Source organism: Somniosus microcephalus, chromosome 26 (genome assembly GCF_052327205.1).
Source record: "Somniosus microcephalus isolate GS21.2 chromosome 26, FLI_Smic_1.0, whole genome shotgun sequence".
Classification (NCBI taxonomy): Eukaryota; Metazoa; Chordata; class Chondrichthyes; order Squaliformes; family Somniosidae; genus Somniosus; species Somniosus microcephalus.
In genome coordinates this window covers 43,573,705-43,593,149 of record NC_141012.1, presented here as the reverse complement: position 1 = coordinate 43,593,149, position 19,445 = coordinate 43,573,705, and the positions used below count along the sequence as shown (strand labels likewise).

Here is a 19,445-nt window from a genome sequence, read left to right as displayed (position 1 = left end):
GTTTCTATATTAACCATACCCCACAATGCTGCTATATTAACCATACTGCACAATGCTGTATATTAACCATACCCCACAATGTTTCTATATTAACCATACCCCACAATGTTGCTATATTAACCATACCCCACAATGTTTCTATATTAACCATACCCCACAATGTTTCTATATTAACCATACCCCACAATGCTGCTATATTAACCATACCCCACAATGTTTCTATATTAACCATACCCCACAATGTTTCTATATTAACCATACCCCACAATGTTTCTATATTAACCATACCCCACAATGTTACTATATTAACCATACCCCACAATGTTTCTATATTAACCATACCCCACAATGTTACTATATTAACCATACCCCACAATGTTTCTATATTAACCATACCCCACAATGTTTCTATATTAACCATACCCCACAATGTTGCTATATTAACCATACCCCACAATGTTTCTATATTAACCATACCCCACAATGTTTCTATATTAACCATACCCCACAATGTTGCTATATTAACCATACCCCACAATGTTTCTATATTAACCATACCCCACAATGCTGCTATATTAACCATACCCCACAATGTTTCTATATTAACCATACCCCACAATGTTGCTATATTAACCATACCCCACAATGTTTCTATATTAACCATACCCCACAATGCTGCTATATTAACCATACCCCACAATGTTGCTATATTAACCATACCCCACAATGTTTCTATATTAACCATACCCCACAATGCTGCTATATTAACCATACCCCACAATGCTGCTATATTAACCATACCCCACAATGTTTCTATATTAACCATACCCCACAATGTTGCTATATTAACCATACCCCACAATGTTTCTATATTAACCATACCCCACAATGCTGCTATATTAACCATACCCCACAATGTTGCTATATTAACCATACCCCACAATGCTGCTATATTAACCATACCCCACAATGTTTCTATATTAACCATACCCCACAATGTTTCTATATTAACCATACCCCACAATGTTGCTATATTAACCATACCCCACAATGCTTCCAGTAATGGCGCAGGGGGCCCCCCAAAAACAATTGTAACAATTGGTACAAAGGCTCACGAGAATCTAAATGCCAGCAGAGAGGGAAAAGCCACCAAATGCAGTGTGGGAGCAGCAGCCTAAGTGACTGCTAGAAAACTCACGGAAAGAAAGAGTGAGCTGGTGGTAAGAGGGAGGGTGGCAGGAGGGCGAGGAGAAGACACAGATGGCATTGCACCCCTGGCAAGAAAATAACATGCAGTGAAATTCATGTATCTTCCATAACACAGTCAGCTGACAGATTCATGTAACTATTTCTTGATGTCAGTCAGCACTTGGGTAGAAACCATTTATCTGCATTGTTTTCAAATTAGACAGACTAGTGGAATACCGGTCAACATTAAGACTTTAGGAAACTTTCAGTGTTTCGCGTCAGGGAAAGTGCTCTGCTGGTTCCTCAGGCTCCATCTCCGACTCTCAGGTGCTGGTTGGCTCGGGGGCTGCTGCCTCAGCTTGGTCATCACCAGTGGCCGGAGATTCGATGGTGGCTGTCGTGGTAAACGTCTCCTCGGCAGAAGCTCCTGGACTGGTCTCTGCAAGATGGAATTCAGCCACTGAGAACATGTACTGCACTCTTACAGAAACACGAGGGCCATCAATTGGTTTCCCAGGCTGACCATAATTCAATCTACCACAGTACAATGGCATGGAACTTCTATTCCATGACTGGAGGGTACCACAGGACCACTTTATTGATCCATATTTGTAAATGATGATAAAAAGACACTCGCATTTTTAGTCTGAACGGGCCATTTGCTTTTTATTTGTGGTGTCCTCCTTTCAGGGAAGCTCTTACAAGTTTAGGGTTTGCTGGAGATACCTTCTTGGGTTCAATGGCATTAGACCCTCCTATAAGCGGATCCAACGCCTCTTATGTGCTGGAATTGATTCACACTGCCCAGTATCTACCTATTGGTGTAATTTAGGGATGTAATGCTACTCCTGCCGTAACTTCAGTGGAAGATCGGCGGAAATACCAGGAGAAACAGCACCGCCAGCTATTTCTGCTATTTCTCTGATCTTCTTCCTGAAGTTATGTTGGGTGATTGAGGGAAGCACATGGAATTTCTACTCCCCAGGAATTTACCAAAGTTCCTCCTGTGGATAAAGTATAATGAGAACCCGAACAATGAAGATTTAAAAATCACTATTGGAGGATTGGAGTGCTGGCAACTTACCAATGGAGAGACTTCAACCAGGCCCCAGATCTTCAATGGATTGCTGGGCCACATCAGTTAGAAGATTGGAACTGATAACGGGTAAATATCACAACTGGATGATAGATTTTCCAAAAAAAGGTCTTGATAAGAACTACACTACTGCCCCGAAAGGGAAGGTTGTGACCAACATGCCTCAACCCAAACACAGACCAAAACTTTGGCTTCTTCAACTTCAACCAGCCAGACACATTTGCTATGACTGTTCAGTACAGGTTCACCCCTGTTACGTCCTTTTGGTGGGCTTCAGGGTTGGGGGGGTGGAGAGTGCGGGTTGATGGGAGAAGGGCAGACCTTGCCCCACAGGGATAGAGAGTAACTAAACAGGTTCGAATCCGGCCTCGGGTGACTGTCTGTGTGGAGTTTGCACATTCTCCCCGTGTTTGCGCGGGTTTTCTCCGGGTGCTCCGGTTTCCTCCCACAGTCCAAAGATGTGCGGGTTAGGTTGATTGGCTATGATAAATTGACCCTTAGTGTTAGGGGGATTAAATACGCGGGGATAGGGTGGGATATGTGTTGGTGTAGGGGTTACGGGGATCGGGTGGGATATGTGTCGGTGCAGGCTCGATGGGCCGAAATGGCCTCTATCTGCACTGTGGGGTTTCTGTGATTCTGTGATTCTGTGATGAGTTACCCCAGGCTACTTTCGTGCAGCTTTTTCAGGTCAGCTCAAGGACAACACTGGATGCCGTTTGCCCAGCTCTGGGGCTGTGACCCAGCGAGGCCTGAAGAAAACAAAGGGGGAAATAGAAAATCTATCTTATACCTTCTGTCTGTTCCCTGCCGTCCTCAATGTCTTCTCCCTCGGCAGGGGAAGTAACATCAGCATCCTCCGGAAAATTAATCTGCTCCCGCGATTCACTAGGCGGTCTATGGAAAGGAAGGTGAAAGGTTTCTGAGGATTTCAGTTCATTGTTTCCAATTCTCAACTCAGTGAGGAGCGCAAAAGAAACCATGGAACAAAAAATGCCACTCAGTCCAGTGATAGACCATCGATATAATACAGGAAACTCTCGATTTACCGGCACCCAAACAACCGGAAATCTCGGTTAACCGGCAAAATTCAGGAGTAGGTTCAGTTAAGTTTTTCTTCATATTAGTGGCCGTTTCTTGATTCTTGGCTGTGTAATCGGGGGTTCCTGCACTTGTTGCTAAGCAACAGGGATGCTTGGTCTGTGGCCGGGGTTCTTGCAGCTGCTGCTAAGCAACAGGGAAGCTTGGATTTGTTGCTGTGTACGGAGCTCTTGTACCTTTTAGCTATAACTCTCTGTAATCCGGACTTTTTGATAAACCGGCACCACGCCGGTCCCGTCGGTGCCGGATAAAAAAGAGTTTCCTGTACATTCAAAATCTCACACCTGCACCACTTTTTTTCCTTTATAAATCTCAATGTCCGCCTTTATTATGGTAACTGCCTCTGGAAACGTCCCATGTTGTGCACTTCCTGTAAGTGTCTCACTCACTTCCTGTAACACTTTCCCTGTCACACTTTATTGGTAACACCCGTATTGTTCTGAAATAGTGAGCAAATCGCCATGAGCAATACCTGGGAGATCTGCTAAATTAAAATAAACACAGTCACCATATTGCTGGATAGAACTGTCTGCTGGCAATCGGGACCAATTTCAAAGCCACAACTAGCGGCTGAAAAACCTACCATTTCATAGAAGAATCATGGAAGTTTTCGGCACAGAAGGAGGCCATTCGGCCCATCGTATCCGCGCCGGCCAACAAAGAGCTATCCAGCCTAATCCCACTTTCCAGCTCTTGGTCCGTGGCCCTGTAGGTTACGGCGCTTCAAGTGCACATCCAAGTACTTTTTAAATGCGAGGTACATTTCACCAGAATAATACCAGGGCTGAAAGGGTTAAATTAGGAGGACAGGCTGCACAAACTTGGCTTGTAGTCCCTTGAGTTTAGAAGGTTGAGGTGTTTAAAATGATAATGGGATTCGATAGGGTAGATAATGAGGAAGTATTTCCTCTGGAAGGAGAATCCAGAACAAGGGGGCACGATCTTAAAATTAGAGTCAGGCCATTCAGGAGTGAATTCAGGAAGAACTTCTTTCACACTAAAGGTGGTGGAAATCTGGAACTCTCTCCCCCAAAAGGCTGTGGATGCTGGGGGACACTCTAAGCTTCGAGCAACATCAGGAGTAGAACAGCTAGGGAGTGAGCCCTCAGGAACAGCTGAAAGAGCTGAACATTTTATTCCGAAACAATCTTAAAAAAACACACAATCAAGTTCCGCGAGCTACACGTGTACATATTATGGGTTGTGCAGTACTTACCGTTGAAACAGCAGGTCGTGCAACCCTAAGAAAGAGAGATAGTCAGCCATTATAGTATTATACATTATAATATTTCAACATTACCCATTAACTGCATCAGGGGAACACTAATACAACAGCAAAATACTGCGGATGCTAGGAATCTGAAATAAAAACAGAAAATGCTGGAAATACTCAACAGGTCAGGCAACTTCTGTGGAGAGAGAACTAGAGTTAACGGGGGGAATTTTGTAGGGGGTCAGTGGGCACGATCGGTGGCGGGTCGGGTGGGGAAAAAAAATTTTGACAACGGATCAGGACCCCGCTGTCAACCCATTCCCAATGCGCCTTTCCCAAATGTCGGGTCTGTCAGCGCTGAGCAGACCCGGCAGGAAGCGGTGGGGAAGGCAATTTAAATCATTAGTGGCTTGTTTACATTCACTTAAAAATGCTTTTTTCCCAGCTTTTTGATTTTGACAGGTCACCCACCAGTTTCCCGCTATACCTGGACCTCGTCTGTGAAGCTGAGGCGGGAGGTCACTTGCCATTGTTTCTGCTGATGAGTTGATAGCTTCAAATGTCAAGTCAAAGCTCCCAGCTGAAACAGATATCTTGCCTTAGCCATTAGTTTCTCTAAACTGCATTTCCACTACAGATTCAGAATGCTGCAAGCCTTTACACAAGTCTCCATCCAGTCTGACCTCATTACCTCTCCCACCATTGACAGATCGCTTCTGTCATCTCTACTTCACCTGCCATCTATTCCATCAGCATAGGTGCCCTTTATGCTCTCACTTTGGTCCTCAGAATCCCACCACGATCAGCCCCAACACCAGCATCACCAGGCACACCAGCAGCACCAATAACACCAACCTTCTCCGCAATCAACTGATGCTGCACAGGACACAGGGCATCAACACCCAACCACATTGCTGCCCGGGAGGTCAGGGATAGCCTCACCATGGCCAGATTTACTTCACTTGATGCTGTACACCCTGGCTGACACATGATGTGCCAGGTTAGCACCACCCCACACCAACACCATAAAGCATCCCGACAATGTTCAAGCCATTCCTTTCACACTCAGCACCATTGCGGGGGGTACCTTTATGTCTCACCATTCACTGCAACACACTAAGCCACTTCCAAGAACGCAAAGTGTTGAAAATAAAGGTTTCAATGTTTGACACCACATTAACAGAAACTTTACATGAAGATTACATAAAGCACCCAAGTGCCTACCCTTGTTAGTTGGTATGATTGGACTATGATGAGGGTGAGTGTGAGGGGTAGCTATTGAGATGGGGAAGTGATACTGTAGATAGAGAGGGATGGGTGGAGGTGCAAGGTAAGTTGGTATGAGTAAAGATGTGCAGGAATACGGTAGAGAAGGCAGAGTGAAGGGGGTGTGATAAGTGGCACAGCAGGATGAGGTTGAGTGTGGCTTTGCAGTAAGGTTTCATGATCTACTGAGAGCATTGAAAGGTTTGCGCCACTGCAGCCAGGTCCTCCTGACGACATCCCTGCTTGTGCCCTCTTGTGCAATGTGCAACCAGGCTGCGTTGATCTACTGGGGAGGTCTCTTCCGCCCATTGGAAGGGAAGAGAACCTCCCTGCATGCTCTGACTCCCTCTATAAGCATGGAGGGAGTCATGGTAGAACCTGGGTGCAGTCGTGCACCTTCGTGAAGTGATTGTCAGTGTTTGTAGCAACTCAATGCTGTAGAACACTGACAGCACACTGTCTAAATTAATTTGCGCATGGTCCCTTTAAGGCTGATGACGTGTCATCAAATGATTTCATCAGACCCACTTCCTTCAATTGGCCAGCAAATGCGCTGGGCGGGCTTAACAAGCCCAGTCAGGGGAAAATCATATTGGACAGTGGGATGGAGACAGCAGTGAGGTCGAGACCCACCACCGACATCGCCTGCCATGGACCCTATGAGGTTGGTAAAATCCAGCCCAATGTTTCAGGTTGATGACGAAAGTGTTTGCTGGTGCTGTTGGGGAGGGTTTAAACTAAAATGGCAGGGGGTTGGGAACCTGTGCAGGGAGACAGAGGAAAGGGAAGCAAGGATAGAAACAAAAGACAGGAAGGAGAAAAGCAAAAGTGGAAGGCAGAGAAATCAAGGGTGTAAATCAAACAGGGCTACAGTAAATAATAATTCTAAAAGGACTAAGAGTGTTAAAAAAACAAGCCTGAGGGCTTTGTGTCTTAATGCGAGGGGCATTCATAATAAGGTGGATGAATTAGCTGTGCAAATAGATGTAAATGGATATGATGTAATTAGAATTATGGAGACATGGCTCCAGGGTGACCAAGGCTGGGAATTCAACATCCAGGGGTATTCAATATTCAGGAAGGACAGGCAAAAAGGAAAAGGAGGTGGGGTAGCATTGCTGGTTAAAGAGAAGATTAACATAATAATAAGGAAGGACATTAGCTCTGATGATGTGGAATCTGTATGGGTAGAGCTGAGAAATACCTACTGGCAGGAAACATTAGTGGGAGTTGTATACAGACCACCAAACAGTAATGCTGAGGTTGGGGATGGCATTAAATGGAAAATTAGAGACACGTGCAATAAGGGCACAGCAGTTATTATGGGTGACTTTAATCTACATATAGATTGGGCTAACCACATTAGTAATAATACTGTGGAGGAGGAATTCCTAGAGTGTATATGGGATGGTTTCCTGGACCAATATGTCAAGGAACCAACTAGAGATCAGGCCATCTTAGACTGGGTATTATGTAATGAGAAAGGATTAATTAGCAATGTTGTTGTGCGAGGCCCCTTGGGGAGGAGCGATCATAATATGATAGAATTCTTCATTAAAATGGAGAGTGAAGTAGTTGACTCAGAGACTAGGGTCCTGAATTTAAATAAAGGAAACTACGATGGTATGAGGCACGAGTTGGCTAGGATGGATTGGGGAATGTTACTTAAAGGGTTGATGGTGGATAGGCAATGGCAAACATTTAAAGATCGCATGGATGAACTACAGAATTTGTTCATTCCTGTTTGGCATAAAAATAAAACAAAAAAGGTGACTCAACTGTGGTTAACAAGGGAAATTACGGATAGCATAAGATGCAAGGAGAGGACATATAATTTGGCCAGAAAAAGCAGCAAACCTGAGGATTGGGAACAGTTTAGGATTCAGCAAAGGAGGACAAAGGGATTAATTAAGAAAGGGAAAATAGATTATGAGAGTAAGCTTGTAGGGAACATAAAAACTGACTGTAAAAGCTTCTATAGATATGTAAAGAGAAAAAGATTGGTGAAGTCAAGCGTAGGTCCCTTGCAGTCAGAATCAGGGGAATTTATGGTGGGGAACAAAGAAATGGCAGAGCAATTAAATACATACTTTGGTTCTGTCTTCACAAAGGAGGACACAAATAACCTCCCAGATCTGTCGGGGAACATAGGGTCTAATGAGAGGGAGGAACTGAATGAAATCAGTATTTGTAGGGAAATGGTGTTAGGGAAATTGACGGGATTGAAGGCCGATAAATCCCCAGGGCTTGATAATCTACATCCTAGAGTACTTAAGGAAGTGGCCCTAGAAATAGTAGATGCATTGCTGGTCATCTTCCAAAATTCTATAGACTCTGGAACAGTTCCCATGGATTGGAGGATAGCTAATGTAACCCCACTATTTAAAAAGGGTGGTAGAGAGAAAACAGGGAATTATAGACCGGTAAGCCTGACATCGGCAGTGGGAAAAATGCTAGAGTCCATTATAAAAGATGTAATAGCAAAGCACTTGGAAAACAGTGACAGGATCGGACAAAGTCAACATGGATTTACAAAAGGTAAATCATGCTTGATTAATCTACTGGAATTTTTTGAGGATGTAACTGGTAGAATAGATATGGGAGACCAGTGGATGTGGTGTATTTGGACTTTCAGAAGGCTTTCGATAAGGTCCCGCATAAGAGATTAGCATGCAAAGTTAAAGCACATGGGATTGGGGGTAAGGTACTGTCTTGGATAGAGAACTGGTTGGCAGACAGGAAGCAAAGAGTTGGAATAAACCGGTCTTTTTCCAAGTGGCAGGCAGTGACTAGTGGGGTACCACAGGGATCGGTGCTAGGCCTCCAGCTATTCACAATATATATTAATGATCTAGACGAGGGAACTACATGTAATATCTCCAAGTTTGCAGACAACACAAAGCTGGGTGGGCGTGTGTGCTGTGAGGAGGATGCTGAGAAACTCCAGTATGATTTTGACAGGTTGGGTGATTGGGCAGATGCATGGCAAATGCAGTATAATGTGGATAAATGCGAGATTATCCACTTCGGTGGCAAAAACAGGAAGACGGATTATTATCTGAACGGCAATAGATTGGGAAAAGGGGAAGTGCAACGAGACCTGGGTGTCCTTGTGCAGCAGTCACTGAAGGTAAGCATGCAGATGCAGCACGCGGTTAAGAAGGCAAATGGTATGTCGGCCTTCATAGCGAGGGGATTCGAGTTCAGGAGCAAGGATGTCTTGCTGCAGTTGTACAGGGCCTTGGTGAGACCACACCTTGAGTATTGTGTGCAGGTTTGGTCACCTTATCTGAGGAAGGATGTTCTTGCCATGGAGAGAGTGCAGCTAAGATTCACCAGGCTGATACCTGGGATGGCAGGAATGACGTATGAGGAGTGATTGGGTCGATTAGGCTTATATTCGCTAGAGCTTAGAAGAATGAGAGGGGATCTCATCGAAACTTATAAAATTCTAACAGGACTAGACAGACTAGATGCAGAAAGGATGTTCCCGATGGCGGGGGAGTCCAGAACCAGGGGTCAAAGTCTAAGGATAAGGGGTAAGCCATTTAGGACTGAGATGAGGAGGAATTTCTTCACCCAGAGATTGGTGATCCTGTGGAATTCTCTGCCACAGAAGGCAGTTGAGGCCAATTCATTAAATGTATTCAAGAAGAAGTTGGATATATTTCTTGTGGCTAAAGGGATCAAGGGATATGGGGAGAAAGCAGGGACAGGGTACTGAATTTGGATTAACAGAAAACGCTGGAAAAACTCAGCAGGCTAGGCAGCATCCATGGAGAGAGAAACAGAGTCAACGTTTCGGGTCGAAACCCTTCGTCAGGACTGAGATAAAAAGGCAGGAAATGAAACAGATTAAAAGTCAGTTTGGGGGCTGGGAAATGGGGGAGGGGATGAAAGAAGAGACATTGAGAGATATTCAAGGTGAGACGAGATGGTAATAGGACAGGTAAAGAAACAGACAATGGCTCGAGATGAAGTGTGAAATGCGCTGGCAGAGTGAGAGACAGCTGCCCTGTGGGAGAGAGAAAAACAGCACCTCATCTTCCGATTAGGCACTTTACAGCCTTCCGGACTCAATATCGAGTTCAACAATTTCAGATCATAACCTCAGCCCCTATTATATTTAAATATTTTTTATCCACACTTTTGGTTTGTGCCTTTTCCTTTTCTTTCTCTCTCCCACATGGCAGCTGTCTTTCACTCTGCCAGCGCATTTGTCTCTTTACCTGTCCTATTACCATCTCGTCTCACCTTGAATATCTCTTAATGTCTCTTCTTTCATCCCCTCCCCCATTTCCCAGCCCCCAAACTGCCTTTTAATCTGTTTCATTTCCTGCCTTTTTTTCTCAGTTCTGACGAAGGGTTTCGACCCGAAACGTTGACTCTATTTCTCTCGCCATGGATGTTGCCCTGGCCTGCTGAGTTTTTCCAGCGTTTTCATTTGTTATTCCGGATTTCCAGCATCCGCAGTATTTTGCTATCGTACTGAATTTGGATGATCAGCCATGATCTCATTAAATGGCGGAGCGGGCTCGAGGGGCCGAATGGCCTACTCTTGCTCCTATCTTCTATGTTTCTATGTTAACTCTGTTTCTCCCTCCACAGATGCTGCCTGACCGGTTGAGTATTTCCAGCATTTTCTGTTTTTATTTAAGAGAAACACTTGTTATGAAAAAAATATTTCAGCAAAAAGTATTTTTTCCGAAACTCGATGTGATTTATGTCATTTTGTTGCAAAGTTATCATTCCTCCCTTGTTCAGGAGGTCATCACAGTGAATATGATGGCATTCCCTTCTGTTAATTTTCCCTCCATTCTCAAGGATAACAGAAACCCTTTCAGGTCTAGTCACAGATATGTTTCCTGCAATCTGAACCCCTCGACTTTTTTTAAAATTCGTTTATGGGATGTGGGCGTCACTGGCAAGGCCAGCATTTATTGCCCATCCCTAATTGCCTTTGAGAAGGTGGTGGTGAGCCGCCTTCTTGAACCGCTGCAGTCTGTGTGGTGATGGTACTCCCACAGTGCTGTTAGGTAGGGAGTTCCAGGATTTTGACCCAGCGACAATGAAGGAATGGCGATATATTTCCAAGTCAGGATGGTGTGTGACTTGGAGGGGAACTTGGAGGTGGTGGTGTTCCCATGCGCCTGCTGCCCTTGTCCTTCTAGGCGGAAGAGGCCGCGGGTTTGGGAGGTGCTGCCAAAGAAGCCTTGGCGAGTTGCTGCAGTGCATCTTGTAGATGGTACACACTGCAGCCACGGTACGCCGGTGGTGGAGGGAGTGAATGTTTAAGGTGGTGGATGGGGTGCCAATCAAGTGGGCTGCTTTGTCCTGGATGGTGTTGAGCTTCTTGAGTGCTGTTGGAGCTGCACTCATCCAGGCAAATGGAGATTATTCCATCACACTCCTTACTTGTGCCTTGTAGATGGTGGACTGGACTACACTTAGATTAAGAGCGGCTTTTACATTGGGGTTTGTGGGGTGCAAAGGCCACCAGTTGTGACTGACCTGATCTGAGTATCACAAGCTGCAAGGCGCATGGGAACACCATCACTTCCAAGTTCCCTTCCAAGTCATAAACCATCCCGACTTAGGCACATATCATCGTTCCTTTATCGTCACTGGGTCAAAATCCTGGAACTCTCTACCTAAGTGGAAGCACCTTCACCACATTAGACTAGCAGTTCAAGAAGAAGGCCCACCACCACCTTCTCAATAGAAACTACGAACGGGTATTAAATGTCGGCCTTGCCAGCGACGCCCACATCCCGAGAATGAATTTTAAAAAGGCAGAAGTGTGAGTTTAGACTATTGAGTTTTGAGTGTGTTGGTGCTTCACAAAAAGAGACTAAACCCATTTATGCGTTTTTTAAAACAGGCGATACGTCTCATTTAAAAAGTGGATACATTTAATATCCATATGGGAACAGCGCACAATCTTACAATACACCCCTAGCTAAAGAGGGCACTCACATTGCAAAATGATTCCTTATTTCAGAATTATTTCTTTGAATATGTTTTTGTGAATATCTGTGCTTATCAAGGTGAGGGATCTACATTTTGAGGAATGGAAGAATTTTCTACTTGACTACCCAGTGTCTGTACCAAGCACGCCCAGGCCAGGTATGCCATGGCTCGATGCACCCAACAATGTGCTTTAACTCCAGCCTCATTGGAGCATCAAATCTAAGTGCGAATGTTTCCCCTTCCCCGCCATCTCCCTAAATGAGATTGCCAATATGATTAGATCGCTGCAGTGGGCACCTACTGGGCAAGAGTTTGAATCTGCTCAAAGTCATTAAGGACCTTTACAACCAGTGGAAAGAGCCTGGGCTGGATTCAAACATGGGTCACAGAGCTGAAGAAGCGGTGTGCCACCCAGTCCACTCTAGGTTCGTACAGTGTTAATGGCTGGTGAACAGACAGAAGCATTCAGAAGCATTACTTGGTTTGATGCTTTGGTCTCTGCAATCCGTGACTCGGGATCCCGGCTCCGACCCCTGGAGCCAATCCGAACCCTGGCCTGATCCCGGCCCTTAGATCCACTCGCCAATCTTGCGCCTCTTTGCCGCGAGCTGTTGCGCCTCCCGGCTCTGTTACAATGAGGCCCACGGCCCACAACCGGCGGCGCCTCAGGCCTCACCATTCAGGCGCAGGCCATAGATCCTGCGCCCCCCCTCCCCCCCCCCCCCATGAGCCAAAAATGGGCGCACCCGAATTTCTAGACCTATCACTCATGCTTACCTATCCTAAAAGGTTAGTGGGCGTTAGACTGTAAATGTCAAAGAGATATCATTATCCAGAATCAACACCTTTCAGCTAGTAATATCCGACCTGGTAGTTGCAAATTGCACTGTGGGGTGAGCCACTAATTGGTTACCCACGGTCATTTGAGGTCTTCTGTGATTAAGGGTAATGTATTATCACATGGTTTGTCACATGGTTTAGTATGAGCATGCTCAGTTCACTCTGGCCTAGTAAACAAGCACCTTGACGAACAACTCATCCTGTCTCTGTCCTTCATTTGTTCTACCCACATATATTACATTTTTGACAACAAGAATGGGATTCCAAAGCCATTTTTAGGGATCATAGAAGGACAGTGTTCAAGCTTCGAGTGGAAAAGTTTAAGATGAATTTGTAACAACTAAACTGAATTTTTGCGATGTTTTACTATTAATGCTGATGCAGAATTGTCTGTGCTTTGCCTTCGTGTGTATGTATATCAACAGCAACAGCGGCGTTGATTATCACAGGTAAACAGGTAGCGTGCCGAGTCACTGTTTGACAGGATCGGGACAATCATGGCCACTCCTATGTGATTCATCGGAAGCCTCAACATGTATGACTGAACTCATGAACCATTCAGTTCTTACATTGAGCGGATGGAGATTTTTTTTAAGGCCAATAACATTATTGAGACCGAAGGTGCAGGTGAGAATGTTCAAGCTTAAAATAAAGTAATTCATGAACGGAAGAAAGCAATTTTTCTAACGGAGATCGGGCCAGATGTCTATGGAACGTTGACAAACCTACTCGTGCCAGGGAAAGTGAAGGATGCGTCGTTTGAAGACATTGTCGAGAAACTTGAGGACCATTTTGACCCAAAGCTGTCGGAAATAGCAGAGAGCTATAAGTTTGGTACCAGAAACCAAAAACAAAGTAAAACCATCAGTGAGTACATTGTAACTCTTAAGAACCTGACTTTGCATTGTAACTTTGGCACATTTTTGGATCGTGCGTTGGGAGATAAGTTTGTGTGTGGACTGGTGGATGAGCGCACACAGTCCAAGTTACTGAACACTCTGAACCTAACGTTTGACATGCAAAATTGCTGTATCTAATGAGATGGCATCTAAGAATGCTACAGAGCTCTGTCCAACTCAAGTGACTAGTGCAGCTGAAGTCTACAGTCACAAAGCCACCGCCAAACCTAAAGCTCTGAAACCAAGTCAAAAGCATGTCGGTGAGAGCAGTTCAGTGAATTGTTATCGCTGCAATGGAAATTACTCACCACAGACCTGCCAATACAGAAATGTGAAGTGTTTTCACTGCCAGAAGCAAGGCCATATTTCAACAGCTTGCAGAGCTAGATCGAAAGCAGGAAGTAAGAACCATTCTAGTGGCAATGCAAAGCAGTGACAACAAAAGGGAGGAGTTCACAATATTGAAATGAACACACCTGATATTGAAGAACTAGGCATCTACAGTCTCTATGTCACTAGCGGCAATGCTAGCAGTTGAAGGAAAACTTCCGTACAAAACTTTTGATCAATGACCAATATATTGATAGGTGTATCGACACAGCGGCAGACTGCTCTATGAGTAAGGACAGATATGAGAGTAAGGTTAATCAAAAACCACTTACAAAGAGTACCATAGTTAAAAACCTACTCTGGAGAAATTCTAGAGACATGTGGACAAATGGAATGTACAGTTCAACACAATGACCAGTCGGTAAAGCTGACTATTATCGTAGCAAGCTACAACAACGGGCCAACCCTCATGGGCAAAGATTGGTTGAGAAAGTAAAAACTAGGCTGGAAAAACATTTTCAGTGTAGATGCTTCAAAGGAGTGACTCGACACAAAGCTGAACAAGTATAAAAGCATGTTCTCAGACAGTTATGAAGGCATCACTGGGTATGATGCACATATCCGCATCGTCCAATGCGAGGCCTGTCTATTGTAAGGCAAGGCCGGTCCCCTATGCGTTGAAAAGTCAGGTGGAGGAAGAGCTAGAGAAACTGAGAGAGAACGGAGTGCTAGTAAAAACTGACAAAAGTGAATGGGCTACCCCGATTGTGGTAGTGCCCAAAGCAGACAAAACTGTACGCTTGTGCGGTGACTACAAAGTTACTACCAACCAAGCAGTTGACGATGAGCAGTGCCCGTTACCTACATCACAAGATTTGTATGCAACACTCTCTGGGTCAAAGGTTTTCTCCAAGCTTGACCTATCGCATGCTTACTCTGAATGTTGACAAGGTGTGTCAACAGTATCTCACTATCAACACACTCAAGGGACTGTACTCATACGCCAAGCTGCCGTATGGTGTAAAGTCCTCCCCCAAAACCTTCCAGGCTACGATGGATAAGATTTTGCAAGGAATTCCAAATTGCTTATGCAATCAAGGCGATGTGCTGATCGCAACAAACAGCGAGGAAGAAAATCTAGAAGTGTTAGATTTAGTGCTTCAATGGTTGAATTCCCATAATGTCAAATTTAAAAGGAGCAAATGTGCTTTTGTGCAGCCCGAGGTTGTGTACCTTGGTCTGAAAGTTGATGCAAATAGCTTGCAACCAGTTAAGGAAAAGGTTGATGCTGTCATCAATGCTCCAAAGCCACAGAACATGTCTGAGTTAAGATCTGTCCTTGGAATGGTCCAGTACTACGCACGTTTCTTACCTGAGTTAGTGACCATGTTAGTTCCACTGCACGAGCTCCTCAAGAAGGATGTCCAGTGGAATTGGACAAAAGCGCAACAGGAAGCTTACGATGCTTGTAAGAGAAGTCTCTCTAGCGATGCTCTCCTTGTGCACTACGACACAGAGCGGAGCTTAAGTTAGCGCGTGATGCGTCCAGCTATGGTGTGGGAGCTGTCATAAGCCATATAATGGATGTCGGCCAAGAGAAACCAATCGCATTTGCATCGCGAACCCTCACAAAAAGCGAAAGAAACTACCCGCAAATTGAAAAAGAAGCACTCGCCATAGGGGTTGATTTTCAGTGTGCCGTGAGGCGGGCTTTTAGGCGTGCGGGGGGCAAAAATCACGAATTCGGGGGTCCCGACGCCATCCCGCCCAAAACTCGCCTCCACGTAAGTTTCAAAGGAGGCGGGTACCCGCCCTGCACTGGGACCCGCCGACCCGAGGCGGGAAGGGATTAGTGCCAATTAACTGCCTGGTTAGAGCAGGCGGGCCGTCGGGTTGAAGGACTTGGAGGGGTCGAGATGTCGGAGTTCAGGTGAGTGATGGGTGCATGAGTGCAAAGGTAAGTGTGTTTGGTGTGTCTAAAGTGTGTAAAGAAGTTTAAATTACCTGTACTTACCTTTACAGCCTTTCTTCCTCTAGGCTTCGGGAGTCCATCATTCAGCCGGCACTGAAAGCAGAATGGCCGCGAGCTGTCAAAAGTGACAGCCTTCAGCTTTCAGTGCCGGCGTGATTTCTAACTGAGTCTGCGTAGAAGGACTCAGGTTAGAAGTAAGACTGTCCGTGTTTGACAGCTTCAAACAGCTGTGAAACGCTGATATTTCATCTGTCAACACGTCTTGACAGATGAAATTTCAGTCTGTGACGTCACCTGTTGCCGGGTGGCCCTTAATTGGCCTGCTGAGCCCGCTGGGCGGGCTCAACAAGGTCAATCAAGGGAAAATCGCGTGGGTTGGCCGCATCTCGATGGAGGCGGGACTAAAACCCGAACGTTGTAGTCCTGCCTCCTACCCGACTGCTGAATGAAAATCCAGCCCATAGTGTTTGGAATCAAGAAATTCCAACAGTTCCTGATCGGCAGAAAGTTTACCCTGATAACCGATCACAAACTGCTCCTAGCAATATTGGGGCCTAAATTTGCCATCCCTGCAATGGCCGCATTAGGAATGCAACGTTGGGCAGTGTTGTTGTCACAATATGACTACACGATGGAATAGCACACTTCAAAGCAAAACACAATTGCAGATGTTTTGTCCAGGTTGCCACATGAAGGTGAGATTTTCACGTTAGGTGCTGTTGGCAAGGACTTTCCCATGAATGCAACTGAGATTGCAAATGAGACTCAAAAGGACTCAGTACTGAAAAGAGCGTATGAAAACACTTTGAATGGATGGACTGATCAGTAGACCTTTTCAGAGAGTACACGTAGACTTCTGTGAGAAAGCAAATGATTATTTCCTGGTACTTGTAGATAGTCACTCAAAGTGGATTGAAGTGAAACACAGAGGTTCAAATATTACAACTGAACGTACCATAGATAAGTTGAGGTCTATCTTTGCTTGTCATGGATTACCTGAAGAGTTTGTTTCTGACAATTGCCCTCAGTTCTGTTCTGCTCTATTCCACGAGTTCATGAAATGGAACGGTATCAAACACACTCTCGTTCCATCATATCATCCAGCTTGAAATGGAGCAGCCCAAAGGTCAGTCAGAATAGTAAAAGAAGCTCTCAAAAAGCAAGTGTTGCCGGGTTGTTCGGGACTCAGCATGAAGCAACGTTTGGCAAATTTCTTGCTGAAGTACAGAACTACTCCGCACACTACAACTGGATATAACTCTTGATGAAGAGGAGATTGAGAACACGATTGAGTTTTGTTCAACCAAATTTGGCCTCAAGAATGGAACAGAAACGGTTGAGTCAGGAATGTTATTATGACAGTAATCAGAAAGAACGCAGAGTTAAACAAAACGAGTGTGTTCGTGTTCTCAGTCCCCCTGGAAAGTCGAGTTCACACAAGTAGGATGTAGGAGCCATAGTAGAGGTTGGTGGAACCAAGAGATATTTGGTTGAAAATTGGTGACAACATCCGAAGTGTTCATGTAGATCAAATCATCTCTGCTAGAGATGACCCAAGACGTGATCTTGAACCACTTGATCATCAACACATACATGAGTTTGACTCGATTCAGACCTCAGAACCTGATGTACCAGGTTCAAACAAATCTGAGATAGAAACAAATCTTTGAGTTCGGAACCAGAACAAAACAGCCCGAAAATTGGAGCAACACCAAAACCTTTTGTAAGGAGATCAGGAAGGCTCCGCAAACCTGTTATTAAACTGGATTTGTAGTTCATTTTTTAAAAAACAGGAGATTTTGTTCTGTGGTACATGTAATGTTGGGAAAAGTGGGACCATAGTTTTGTTGTATTTGAGAGGAGATTACATACATTTTTTTTAGTGTAATGTATTATCACATGGTTTGTCACATGGTTTAGTATGAGCATGCTCAGTTCGCTCTGGCCTAGTAAACAAGTACATGGACTAGCAACTCATCGTGTCTCTGTCCTTCATTTGTTCTACCTACATATATTAAAAAACACATTGTTGAGTCAGTGTAGAGGAAGCATTACTCTGCATCTACTCCATGCTGTAACTGCAGTGGGGACTGCTTGGTGGAGCAATGTCAGCTTGGTAACACTCTCATCTCTGAGTTGGAAGGTTGTGGGCTCAAGAACTTTTCCAGGATTTGAGTACATAATCAGGACTGACGCTCCAAGGCAGTGCTGAGGGAGTGCTGCACTGTCAGAGGAGCCGTCCTTTGCAAAACTGAGATCTTTGCCTGTTCAGATGGATGTTAAAGATCCATGGTACTGTTCAAAGAAGAGCAGGGAGTTTTCCTAGTGTCCTGATAAACATTGCTCCCTCAACCAAAAACACACTGCGCATCTCATTGCTGTTTGTGGGATCTGGCTGTGTACAGAATGGCAGCCATGTTTGCCTACATGACAACAGTGTTCAAAGTAATTTAGTGTATGTAAGGCGGTTTGAGATGTTTCTCAGAGGTGTGATAAAGCACCACATAAGTACTGGTCTTTTTTTTCTTTCAACTTAAAGAGGACACTCTGTATCTAACCCGTGCTGTACCTGCCCTGGGAGTGTTTGATGGGACAGTGTAGAGGGAGCTTTACCCTGTATCTAACCCGTGCTGTACCTGCCCTGGGAGTGTTAGATGGGACAGTGTAGAGGGAGCTTTACTCTGTATCTAACCCGTGCTGTACCTGCCCTGGGAGTGTTTGATGGGACAGTGTAGAGGGAGCTTTACTCTGTATCTAACCCGTGCTGTACCTGCCCTGGGAGTGTTTGATGGGACAGTGTAGAGGGAGCTTTACTCTGTATCTAACCCATACTGTACCTGCCCTGGGAGTGTTTGATGGGACAGTGTAGAGGGAGCTTTACTCTGTATCTAACCCGTGCTGTACCTGCCCTGGGAGTGTTTGATGGGACAGTTTAGAGGGAGCTTTACTCTGTATCTAAACCGTGCTGTACCTGCCCTGGGAGTATTTGATGGGACAGTGTAGAGGGAGCTTTACTCTGTATCTAACCCGTGCTGTTCCTGCGCTGGGAGTGTTTGATGGGTCAGTGTAGAGGGAGCTTTACTCTGTATCTAACCCGTGCTGTACCTGCCCTGGGAGTGTTTGATGGGACAGTTTAGAAGGAGCTTTACTCTGTATCTAAACCGTGCTGTACCTGCCCTGGGAGTATTTGATGGGACAGTGTAGAGGGAGCTTTACTCTGTATCTAACCCGTGCTGTACCTGCCCTGGGAGTGTTTGATGGGTCAGTGTAGAGGGAGATTTACTCTGTATCTAACCCGTGCTGTACCTGCCCTGGGAGTGTTTGATGGGACAGTGTAGAGGGAGCTTTACTCTGTATCTAACCCGTGCTGTACCTGCCCTGGGAGTGTTTGATGGGACAGTGTAGAGGGAGCTTTACTCTGTATCTAACTGTGGAGAGATCGCATCATATAGAAGGTAAGTGGTTTTATAGACAACACTTGGTCCGTGTGATCTCCTGCACTGATTTTGATCACTCGAGGGGATTGGAGATTAATTTTGCAGAGTATTTTTTCCCTTATTTGCCCTGGAA

At 45.1% G+C, this 19,445-nt stretch overlaps 1 protein-coding gene across 1 annotated transcript in view; it reads right to left on the bottom strand.

Annotated features, from left to right (window-relative positions):
* Window positions 1-1,511: 1,511 nt before the first annotated feature.
* The window catches only part of vsig10l2 (V-set and immunoglobulin domain containing 10 like 2), a 93,002-nt gene continuing 75,068 nt past the window's right edge, over window positions 1,512-19,445 (bottom strand). The window contains exons 10-12 of the mRNA XM_085968235.1: window positions 4,602-4,626; window positions 3,078-3,181; window positions 1,512-1,627 (exon numbers count right to left, since the gene is read on the bottom strand). Coding sequence (XP_085824361.1) covers window positions 1,512-1,627; window positions 3,078-3,181; window positions 4,602-4,626 — 245 coding nt within the window. The remainder of the gene's footprint in view (window positions 1,628-3,077; window positions 3,182-4,601; window positions 4,627-19,445) is intronic.